The sequence below is a fragment of the Heterodontus francisci genome, chromosome 5, assembly GCF_036365525.1.
Source record: "Heterodontus francisci isolate sHetFra1 chromosome 5, sHetFra1.hap1, whole genome shotgun sequence".
Taxonomy (NCBI): Eukaryota; Metazoa; Chordata; class Chondrichthyes; order Heterodontiformes; family Heterodontidae; genus Heterodontus; species Heterodontus francisci.
Window position 1 is genome coordinate 2135235 of NC_090375.1, and position 12064 is coordinate 2147298.

The 12064-nt window shown below is 49.0% G+C and overlaps 1 protein-coding gene across 2 annotated transcripts in view; it reads right to left on the minus strand.

Moving 5' to 3' along the window:
- LOC137369695 (potassium voltage-gated channel subfamily H member 2-like) overlaps positions 1-12064 on the minus strand; it is a 465677-nt gene that overhangs the window by 350817 nt on the left and 102796 nt on the right. For both annotated transcript variants that reach the window (XM_068031032.1, XM_068031033.1), the window contains one exon: positions 9438-9599. In XM_068031032.1, the coding sequence (XP_067887133.1) occupies positions 9438-9599 (162 nt within the window). The remainder of the gene's footprint in view (positions 1-9437; positions 9600-12064) is intronic.

A 12064-nucleotide genomic window follows, 5' to 3' on the forward strand; every position in this document is an offset into this window, starting at 1 on the left:
GGACACCACTATTCACATCCTGCCAATCGGAGTACTTACCCATTATCCCCACTCTCTGTCGCCTACCACTCAGCCAACTTCCTAACCATGTCAATAATTTGCCCTCAACTCCATGGGCTTCTACCTTACTTAACAGTCTCTTAGGTGAGACTTTATCAAATGCCTTCTGGAAGTCCATATAAATAACATCCATAGACACTCTCCTGTCCACTACCTTAGTCACCTCTACATCCCAGAGTATTGAAAGAGGTAACTATGGAGATAGTGGATGCATTGGTGATCATCTTCCAAAATTCTATAGATTCTGGAGCATAGAAACATAAACAGGAGCAGGACTAGGCCATTCGGCCCTTCAGGCCTGCTCCGCCATTCAAAACAGATCATGGCTGATTGTCTAATTCAGTTCTAAACAGGACTAGGCTTTCTCCCCATATCCCTTGATCCCTTTGGCATTAAGAAATATATCTATCTCCTTCTTGAATATATTTAATGACTTGGCCTCCACTGCCTTCTGCGGTAGAGAATTCCACAGGTTCACCACCCTCTGAGTGAAGAAATTTCTCCTCATCTCGGTTCTAAATGGCACACCCGTATCCTGAGACTGTGACCTCTGGTCCTGGACTCCCCAGCCATCGGGAACATCCTTCCTGCATCTAGTCTGTCCAGTCCTGTTAGAATTTTATAGGTTTCTATGAGATCCCCTCTCATTCTTCTAAACTCTAGTGAATATAGGCCTAGTCGACCCAACCTCTCCTCATTTGTCAATCCTGCCATCCCAGGAATCAGTCTAGTAAATCTTCTTTGCACTCCCTCCATGGTAAGAATATCCTTCCTCAGATAAGGAGACCAAAACTGCACACAATACTCCAGATGTGGTCTCACCAAGGCTCTGTATAACTGCAGTAAGACATCCTTGCTCCTGTACTCAAATCCTCTTGCAATGAAGGCCAACATACCATTCACCTTCCTAATTGCTTACTGCACCTGACTGCTTGCTTTCAGCGACTGGTGTACAAGGACACCCAGGTCTCGTTGCACCTCCCCCTTTCCCAATCTATCACCATTCAGATAATCTGTTTTTTGTTTTTACAACCAAAGTGGATAACCTCACATTTATCCACGTTATACTGCATCTGCCATGTGTTTGCCCACTCACCCAACTTGTCCAAGTCACATTGGAGCTTCTTTGCATCCTCCTCACAGCTCACTTCCCCCCACCCACCCCAAAGCTTTGTGTTATCTGCAAACAAAGAACAAAGAACAAAGAACAAAGAAAATTACAGCACAGGAACAGGCCCTTCGGCCCTCCAAGCCTGCGCCGATCCAGATCCTCTATCTAAACATGTTGCCTATTTTCTAAGGGTACATTTAGTTCTCTCACCCAAGTCATTAATATATATTGTGAATAGCTGGGGTCCTAGCACTGATCCCTGCGGTACCCCACTAGTCACTGCCTGCCACCCGGAAAAAGACCCGTTTATTCCTACTCTCTGTTTCCTGTCTGTCAACCAATTCTCAATCCATGCCAGTATATTACCCCCAATCCCATGTGCTTTAATTTTGCACATTAACCTCTTATGTGGGACCTTATCAAAAGCCTTCTGAAAATCCAAATACACCACATCCACTGGTTCTCCCTGATCTATTCTACTAGTTACATCCTCAAAAAGCTCCTGTAGATTTGTTAAGCATGATTTCCCTTCCGTAAACCCATGATGACTTTGTCCAATCCCGTTTATGCTTTCCAGGTGTTCTGCTATCACATCCTTTGTAATAGACTCCAGCATTTTCCCCACTACTGATGTAAGGCTAACTGGTCTGTAATTCCCTGTTTTTTCTCCCCCTTCTTTTTTAAATAGTGGGGTTACATTTGCCACCCTCCAATCTGTAGGAACTGCTCCAGAGTCTATAGAATTTTGGAAGATGACCACCAATGCATCCACAATTTCCAGGGCCACTTCCTTTAGTACGCTAGGATGTAGATTATCAGGCCCTGGGGATTTGTCAGCCTTTAACCCCATTAATTTCCCTAGCACTATTTTTTTTTACTGATACTGATTTTCTTCAGTTCCTCCCTCTCATTAGACCCTTGGTTCCCTAATATTTCTGGGAGGTTATTCGTGTCCTCCTTTGTGAAGACAGAACCAAAGTATGTGTTTAATTGTTCCTCCATTTCTTTATTCCCGATTATAATTTCTCCCGTTTCTGACTGTAAGGGACCGACATTTATCTTCACTAATCTTTTTCTCTTCACATATTTATAGAAGCTTTTACAGTCAGTTTTTATGTTCCCCGCAAGTTTACTCTCATACTCTATTTCTCCCACTTAATCAACCACTTTGTCCTCCTTTGTTGAATTCTAAACTGCTCCCAATCCTCAGACTTGCTGCCTTTTCTGGCAATTTTATATGCCTCCTCTTTGGATCTAATACTGTCCCTAATTTCTGTTGTAAGCCACGGTTGAGCCACTTTCCCGGTTTTATTTTTGCGCCACAAAGGAATGAATAATTGTTGTAATTCATGCACGTTTTCTTTCAATATTATCCATTGCCTATCCACTGTCAACCATTTTAGTAAAATTCCCCAATCTACCATAGCCAACTCGCACCTCAAAGCTTCGTAGTTTCCTTTATTTAGATTCAGGACCCTAGTTTCAGATTCAACTACTTCACTCTCCATCTTAATGAATAATTCTATCACGTTATGGTCACTCCTCCCCAAGGGACCCCGCACAACAAGATTGTTAATTAATCCTTTCTCATTGCACAATACCCAGTCTAGGAGAGCCTGTTCTCTAGTTGGTTCCTCAATGCATTGTTCTAAAAAACCATCAGCTACACACACCAGGAAATCCTCCTCCACATATCATTGTTAATTTGGTTTGACCAATCTATATGTAGATAAAAGTCACCCATGATTACAGTTGTACCCCTGTTTAATGCCATCCCTTACATCTCCACTACTGTTTGGGGGCCTATAGACAACCCCCACTAAGGTTTTCTGCCCCTTGGTGTTTCTTAGCTCCACCCATACAGATTCCACATCAGGATTCTCTGAACCAATATCCTTCCTCACAATTGTATGGATTTCTTCCTTTACTAACAACGTTATCCCTCCTCCTTTCCCTTTTTGCCTGTCCTTCCTAAATATTGAATTTCCATCCATGGTCACCTTGCAGCCATGTCTCCATAATCGCTACTATATCATAACTGTTTATGTCGATTTGCGCTGTTAATTCATCAACCTTACTGTGAATACTCCGCGCATTCAGACACAATACCTTTCAACTTGTCTTTTTAACATTGTTAGTCATCTTAGCTTTATTTTGCACTGTGGCCCCATTTGTTTCTCGCCCTTGTTTTCTCTGCCTTCCACTTTTGCTTCTTACCTTTGTCTTTCATTTCTATCCTTGTTTCCCTCTCCTCTGTCTCCCTGCTCAGATTCCCATCCCCCTGCCAATCTAGTTTAAACCCTCCCTGACAGCACTAGCAAACACCACCCCCCCCCCACCCCCCGCAAGGAAATTGGTCCCGGTCCTGCCCAGATGTAACACGTCCAGCTTGCACTGGTCCCACCTTCCCCAGAACCGGTCCCAATGCCCCAGGGATCTGGATCCCTCGCCCCTACACCAATTCTCCAGCCACGTAATCCTGAGATTACTACCTTTGAGGTCCTACTTTTTAATTTATTCCCTGTATTCAGCTTTTTGGACCTCATCCCTTCTTTTACCCATGTCGTTGGCACCATGACAACTGGTTGCTCCCTCTCCACCCTCAGAATGGCCTGCAGCTGCTCAGAGACATCTTTGACCCGAGCACCAGGGAGGCAACATACGATCCTGGAGTCTCTTTTGCGGCGGCAGAAACGGCTGTCTGTTCCCCTTACGATTGAATCCCCTATCACTTTAGCCCTGCCACTCTTCTTCCTCCCCTCCTGTGCAGCAGACCCACCCATGGTGCCATGAACTTGGCTCTTGCTGCTTTCCTCAGCCATCTCCCCCAACAATATCCAAAGCAGCATATCTGTAAGAGTGGTTCCTGCAGATTGGAAGGTCGCAAATGTCACCCCATTATTTAAAGAACAAAGAACAAAGAAAATTACAGCACAGGAACAGGCCCTTCGGCCCTCCAAGCCTGCGCCAATCCAGATCCTCTATCTAAACATGTCGCCTATTTTCTAAGGGTCTGTATCTCTTTATTTCCTGCACATTCATGTATCTGTCTAGATACATCTTAAAAGACGCTATCGTGCCCGCGTCTACCACCTCCGCTGGCAACGCGTTCCAGGCACCCACCACCCTCTGCGTAAAGAACTTTCCACGCATATCCCCCCTAAACTTTTCCCCTTTCACTTTGAACTCGTGTCCCCTAGTAATTGAATCCCCCACTCTGGGGAAAAAGATTCTTGCTATCCACCCTGTCTATACCTCTCATGATTTTGTACACCTCAATCAGGTCCCCCCTCAACCTCCGTCTTTCGAATGAAAATAATCCTAATCTACTCAACCTCTCTTCATAGCTAGCGCCCTCCATAAGAAGCGAGGGAGAGAGAAAACAGGGAATTACAGACCTGTTAGTCTAATATCAGTCATTGGGAAAATGCTAGAACCTATTCTAAAGGATGTGATAAATGGACATTTGGATAATAATGATCTGATTGGACAGAGTCAACATGGATTTATGAATGGGAAATCATGTTTGACGAACCTGTTGGAATTTTTTGAGGATGTTACTAACAGAATTGATAAAGGGGAGTCAGTGGTATACTTGGATTTTCAGAAGGCTTTTGATATAGTACCCAACAGGAGAGTGGTTAGCAAAATGAAAGCACATGGGATAGGAGGTAATATACTGGAATGGATTAAAGATTGGTTAACAGGCAGAAAGTAGAGAGTAGGAATAACCAGGTCATTCTCGTGTTGGCAGGCTGTGACTAGTGGGGAACAGCAGGGATCAGTGCTTGGGCCCCAGCTGGTCACAATATATATCAATGATTTGGATGTGGGGACCAAATGTAATATTTCCAAATTTGCAGATGACACAAAACTAGGTGGGAATGTGTGTTGTGAGGAAGATGCAAAGTGGCTTCAAGGGGATTTGGACAGACTTAGTGAGTGGGCAAGAACGTGGCAGATGGAATATAATGTGGTAAAATGTGAGGTTATCCATTTTGATAGGAGGAATAGATGTGCAGAGTATTTCTTGAATGGTAAGAGATTAGAAAGTGTAGATGTACAAAGGGACCTGGGTGTCCTTGTCAATAAATCACTGAAAGCTAACATGCAGGTGCAGCAAGCAATTAGGAAGGTTAATGGTATGTTAGCCTTTATCGCAAGAGGATTTGAGTACAGGAGTAGTGAAGTCTTGCTTCAATTGTATAGAACCTTGGTTAGACCGCACCTGGAATACTGTGTGCAGTTTTTGACCCCTTACCTTAGGAAGGATATTATTGTCATAGAGGGAGTGCAACGAAAGATCACCAGACTTGTTCCCAGGATGACAGGACTGTCCTATGAAGAGAGACTGGGTCTGTATTCTCTAGGGTTTCGAAGAATGAGAGGTGACCTCATTGAAACCTACAAAATACTTAAAGCGATAGACAGGGTAGATGCAGGCAAGATGTTTCCCCTGGTTACATAGAACATAGAACAGTACAGCACAGTCCAGGCCCTTCGGCCCACGATGTTGTGCCGAACCTTTAACCTACTCTAAGATCAAACTAACTACCTACCCTTCATTCCACTATCATCCATGTACCTATCCAAGAGTCGCTTAAATGTCCCTAATGTATCTGCTTCTACTACCACCGCTGGCAGTGCATTCCACGCACCCACCACTCTCTGTGTAAAGAACCTACCTCTGACATCTCCCCGAAACCTTCCTCCAATCACCTTAAAATTATGCCCCCTGTTGATAGCCCTTTCCGCCCTGGGAAAAAGTCTCTGACTATCCACTCTATCTATGCCTCTCATCATCTTGTACCCCTCTATCAAGTCACCTCTCATCCTTCTTCGCTCCAATGAGAAAAGCCCTAGCTCCCTCAATCTTTCTTCATAAGACATGCCCTCCAGTCCAGGCAGCATCCTGGTAAATCTCCTCTGCACCCTCTCTAAAGCTTCCACATCCTTCCTATAATGAGGCGACCAGAACTGAACACAATATTCCAAGTGTGGTCGAACTAGGGCTTTATAGAGCTGCAGCATAACCTCGCGGCTCTTAAACTCAATCCCTCTGTTAATGAAAGCCAACACACCATACACCTTCTTAACAACCCTATCAACTTGGGTGGCAACTTTGAGGGATCTATGGACATGGACCCCAAGATCCCTCTGTTCCTCCACACTCCCAAGAATCCTGTCTTTAAGCCTGTATTCCGCATTGAAATTCGACCTTCCAAAATGAATCACTTCACACTTTTCCAGGTTGAACTCCATCTGCCACTTCTCAGCCCAGCTCTGCATCCGGTTGGGGAGTCTAGAACCAGGGAACACAATTTCAAAATAAGGGGGAAGCCACTTAGGACAGAGATGAGGAGAAATTTCTTTACTCAGAGGGTTGTGAATCTTTGGAATTCTCTGCCCCAGAGGGCTGTGGAAGCTCAGTCATTGAGTATGTTTAAAGCAGAGATTGACAGATTCCTAAATACCAATGACTGAAGGGGATATGGGGATAGTGTGGGGAAAAGGCATTGAAGTGAATGATCAGTCATGATTGTATTGAATGGCGGGGCAGGCTCGATGGGCTGAATGGCCTTCTCCTGGTCCTATGTTCTTATGTTTCTTGGTATCACACGGAGTGAATCTGATTGGCTGAAGACTGGCATCTGTGATGCTGGGAATTTCAGGAGGAAGCCGAGATGGATCATCAACTCGGCACTTCTGGCTGAAGATTGTTGCAAATGCTTCAGCCTTATCTTTCGCACTGATGTGCTGGGCTCCCCCATCATTGAGGATGGGGGGGATATTTGTGGAGCCACCTCCTCCAGTTAGTTGTTCAATTGTCCACCACCATTCCCAACTGGATGTGGCAGGACTGCAGAGCTTAGATCTGATCCGTTGGTTATGGGATCGCTTAGCTCTGTCTATCGCATGCTGCTTACGCAGTTTGGCACGCAGATAGTCCTGTGTTGTAGCTTCACCAGGCTAACACCTCATTTTGAGGTATGCCTGGTGCTGCTCCTGGCATGCCCTCCTGCACTCTTCATTGAACCAGGGCTGGTCCCCCGGCTTGATGGTAATGGTAGAGTGTGGGATATGCTGGGCCATGAGGTTACAGATTGTGGTTGAGTACAATTCTGCTGCTGCTGATGGCCCACAGCGCCTCATGGATGCCCAGTTTTGCATTGCTAGATCTGTTTGAAATCTATCCTATTTAGCACGGTGATAGTGCCACACAACACGAAGGACAGTATCCTCAAAGTGAAGGTGGGACTTCGTCTCTACAACGACTGACCGGTGGTCACTCCTACCAATACTATCATGGACAGATGCATCTGCGGCAGGTAGATTGGTGAGGACGAGGTCAAGTATGTTTTTCCCTCACCACCTGCCGCAGACCCAGTCTAGCAGCTATGTCCTTTAGGACTCGGCCAGCTCGGTCAGTAGTGGTGCTACTGAGCCACTCTTGGTGATGGACATTGAAGTCCCCCACCCAGAGTACATTCTGTGTCCTTGTTATATGTAAATGACTTGGATCTTCGAATACAGAGTAGAATCTCAAAATATGCCGATGACACCAAACTTGGTGGAATTGGCAAGCAGTGAGGATGATACAAACCACCTGCAGCAGGACATAGACAGACTAGCAGAATGGGCAGACTGGTGGCTGATGGGATTTAATACTGACAAGTGTGAGGTGATGGATTTTGGCAGAAGGGACAGGATGAGGCAATATATACTTAATGGCACAGTTGTAAAGAGTGTGCAGGAACAGAAGGACCTGGGGGTTCATGTGCATCGATCTTTGAAGATGACAGGACATATTGAGAGAGTGGTTAGTAAAGCATATGGGATCTTGGGATTCATAAATAGAGGGATTGAGTTCAAAAACAGGGAAGTTATGCTGAATCTTTATAAAGTTCTGGTTAGGCCCCAGCAAGAATATTGTATAGCAGGGCTACAGGGATTGAGCAGGGAATGGGACTGACTGGAATGCTCTAAAGAGAGGCAGTGTCGACTCGATGGGCTGAATGGCCTCTGTCTGTGCTGTAATGACTCCACGAGTAACTCACCACCTGACTCCCCAAAGCCTGTCCACCATCTACAAGGCACAAGTCAGGAGTGTGATGGAATACTCTCCACTTGCCTGGATGGGTGCAGCTCCAACAACACTCAAGAAGCTCGGCACCATCCAGGACAAATCAGCCCGCTTGATTGGCACCCCATCTACAAACATTCACTCCCTCCACCACCGACACACAGTGGCAGCAGTGTGTACCATCTACAAGATGCACTGCAGCAATGCACCAAGGCTCCTTAGACAGCACCTTCCAAACACGCAACCTCTAGCAACTAGAAGGACAATGACAGCAGATGCATGAAAACACCACCATCTGCAAGTTCCCCTCCAAGCCACACACCATCCTGACTTGGAACTATATCACCGTTCCTTCACTGTCGCTGGGTGAAAATCCTGGAACTCCCTTCCTAACAGCACTGTGGGTGTACCTACCCCACATGGACTGCAGCGGTTCAAGAAGGCAGCTCACCACCACCTTCTCAAGGGCAATTAGGGATGGGTAATAAATGCTGGCCTGGCCAGTGACGCCCACATCCCAAGAATGAGCAAAAGAGGTCCATGGGATATGGCTGGCGGGGGTACAGGTTGTGGGTGGATGGTTAGGGAATGAAGGCTAAGTGGACACCTGGGGTCAGGGAGCAGACCCTCGCTGTCGGGGCTGGGGTCAGGGAGCAGACCCTCGCTGTCGAGGCTGGGGTCAGGGAGCAGACCCTCGCTGTTGGGGCTGTTTCACGACAACTACAGCCGAACAAAAAAATATTGGTTCAGGAAACAGGTGGTGGTCGAAAGGTCCCAGAACTCACCCCTCCATCTGCCTCACCACCTCCACCTCCCTCAGCCCCACCTACGCACCTTCTCCCCATATCCCTCAATCCCTGGGGAGATTTATTCTGTATCTGATGCCAGTGGACAGGATTCCATTCTCACTCCCCCCCCACCCCACTAATTTAAATTAACCCTGACCGTGATTGACTCGAATGGCTCCTTGTTCTCAGGCGTCTGAATCCCAGTAACACAGATTAAAAATGAAGAAATTAGGAGTATGACAGGATAGTGTGTGCATCAAGTTGTGGAATATGTTGCAGGAAGCACATTGAAGGGTCATGTCAGGAGGGTCAGGGGGAGTTGGGCATGTTTCTGGAGAGAAAAAGGTTCAAAGTCAAAGGTCAAGTGGGCCTTGCCTCAGGGCCTGGATTGTACCTGCAGCAAACCACGTGGGAGGTAGTTTGTCGTTCCAGGCGTTGCCCAGTGACTCCAGCAACACTTTCTCCAACATCACTTCGAAGTTCAGGATGAACATGATCACCGACCCGTTCTCACATCGCACTGGAATGATGTCCACCAGGCAGAGGAAACACGTTCCTAGAGAAAATGAGCAAGGAAATGGGTTCACAATAACAAACAGCATTCGCCCAGAGCAGTGTCGAGGGAGCTTGACTCTCTATCTAACCCCGTTTCTTTTTTTCTCTTTTTTTTTATATAAGGTGGCCTTTATACCCAAGGCCCCTTTAATATATTTTATGTCGAGGGGGCCTTAATTCCTCAGGACTCCTTTATCTGTTTTAAGAATGTTACTTTAAAAATATGTATATAAATAAATCAAAAACTCAAATTAAAATGCCATTCTCGGCGTCGACAATGCACTCCAGTCCCTGCGGTGCCCACCAGTCGCGGAAGGCCGCAAGCGTGCCGGCGGACACCGCACGCTCCTTCTCCAGGGACAGCCGGGCGTGAACGTAACCGCAGAAGAGGGGCAGACAATCGGGGAGGACGGACCCCCCGACGGCCCGCAGCCTGGACCTGTGAATTGCCACCTTGGTCAGGCCCAGGAGCAGACCGACGAGGAGATCCTCCTCCCAGCCCAAGCCCCTCCGCACCGGGTGCCCAAAGATCAGGAGCGTGGGACTGAAGTGCAGCCAGAAACTGAGGAGCAGCCCCTTCAAATACTCAAAGAGGGGCTGCAACCTCGCACACTCCGTATAAACGTGGAACACGGACTCGTCCAGGCCGCAGAAAGTACAGGTGGCCTGGGAGTCCGTGAACCTACTTAAAAGTCTATTGCACGGGACTGCTCTGTGCAACACCCTCCACCCAAGGTCCCCGATGTAAAGGGGGAAGACTCCCGCGTAGAGAGACCTCCATCGGGGTTTCCCCTCGCCACCAGATGGCAACGCGGACCGCCAGGGCGTGTCCAGCCGGCTGACGAGGACGAGGAAGTGGAGAGTGTGCAGGAGCAGCCCGTACAGGAAACCCCTCCGCGCCGATTGGAATGGCATGGAGTGAATTTCCGAGAGGTGGCTCGGGTTGTGTGGGACCGGCTCCCGAGGAGGGTTTCGGGGCCTGGGTCCGATGAGCAGTTCCGGCTGAGCGGGAGTCAGCTCGGCCGGGATCGCTCCGCTCTCCCGAGTCCCCTCGCCACCCGCAGTGAGGGGCGTCCCGGGGGCTTCGGCTTCTCCTCCGCCCGCCAGTCTGTCCCCGAGTTGGCCGCTCTGGCAGCCGAGGCGCTCACCTCCGCCGGCGGGGGAGCGTCCTGACTGGAGGCGACCATGTTCCAGACTCGGAATAGATCCCGGTAAAAGAAAGGCAACTCCCTCGGAGAGACGCGGCGAACGGACTCCACCGGGAGCTGTGTGTCGTCTTGAAGGCAGTGACATTACGGAAAAATACGTCGCCAGCGCACACCATCTAGGAGGACGCTCGACGTACAGGTATCTCTGCAGGGTCCGAAGGCGGAGAGTCGCAGCCTGGGTGCGGACGCACACCAGCGACTGGCCGCCCTCCTCAATCGGGAGACTCAGGACTGCGGCAGAGACCCAGTGTTTTCTCTTGCTCCAGAAGAAATCGACGAGTTTCTGCCAAAGTGACCAACCGGTACCACAGCATGGAGGCCACCAGTTGGTCTATGACCAGCGCTCGGCCCCTGTAGGAAAGCACTCGGAGCAGTCCTGTCCAATGCCCCAGCCAAGCGGTGACTTTCGCCTCCAGCTCCTGCCACTTTGTCGGCCAGGCTTCCTCAGCGGGGCTAAGGTGGACTCCCAGATAAAGGAGGTGTGTGGTGGTCCACGCAAAAGGTGTCATCTCCTCCGGCAGGGAGTCCACCCGCCACTGACCCACCAGGAGTCCGGAACATTTCTCTCAATTGATCCTCGCGGAGGACTCAGCAGAAAAGGTCTGCTGGCATTCGCGCATCCTCCGCAAGTCAACGGGATCTGTGACCACGAGGAGCACGTCGTCGGCGTAAGCCGAGAGGACGACCCGCATGGCCGGCTCGCGCAGAGCCAATCCCGTCAACCTCCTGCAAAGCAGGCACAGGAAGGGCTCCACGCAGATGGTATACAATTGGCCGGACATGGGGCATCCCTGACGCACTCCTCTCCCAAAGCGAAGGGGCGCCATCACGGACCCGTTAACTTTGACCAGACATTGTGTGGACCCAGGCCACAAAATGCGGCCCGAGTCCGAAAGCGCGCAGAGTCCCGAAAAGTTATTCGTGATCCACCCTGTCGAAGGCCTTCTCCTGATCGAGGGAGAGAAAGGCGACCGACAGACCAGTCCTCTGGGAAAGATGGATCAGGTCCCAGATCAGGTGGATGTTGTCCTGGATGGACCGGCCCGGGACCGTGTAGGACTGGTCGGGGTGGATCATGTGGGCCAGCACGGAGCCCAGGCGATAGACATAGCCCGGGCAAAGATCTTGTAATCCGTACTGAGGAGGGAGACCGGACGCCAGTTATTAAGCAGGCGGAGATCGCCCCTCTTCGGCAGCAGGACGATGACCGCCCTGCGCCACGAGAGGGGCATCTCCCCGGTCGCCAGGCTTTCCCCCA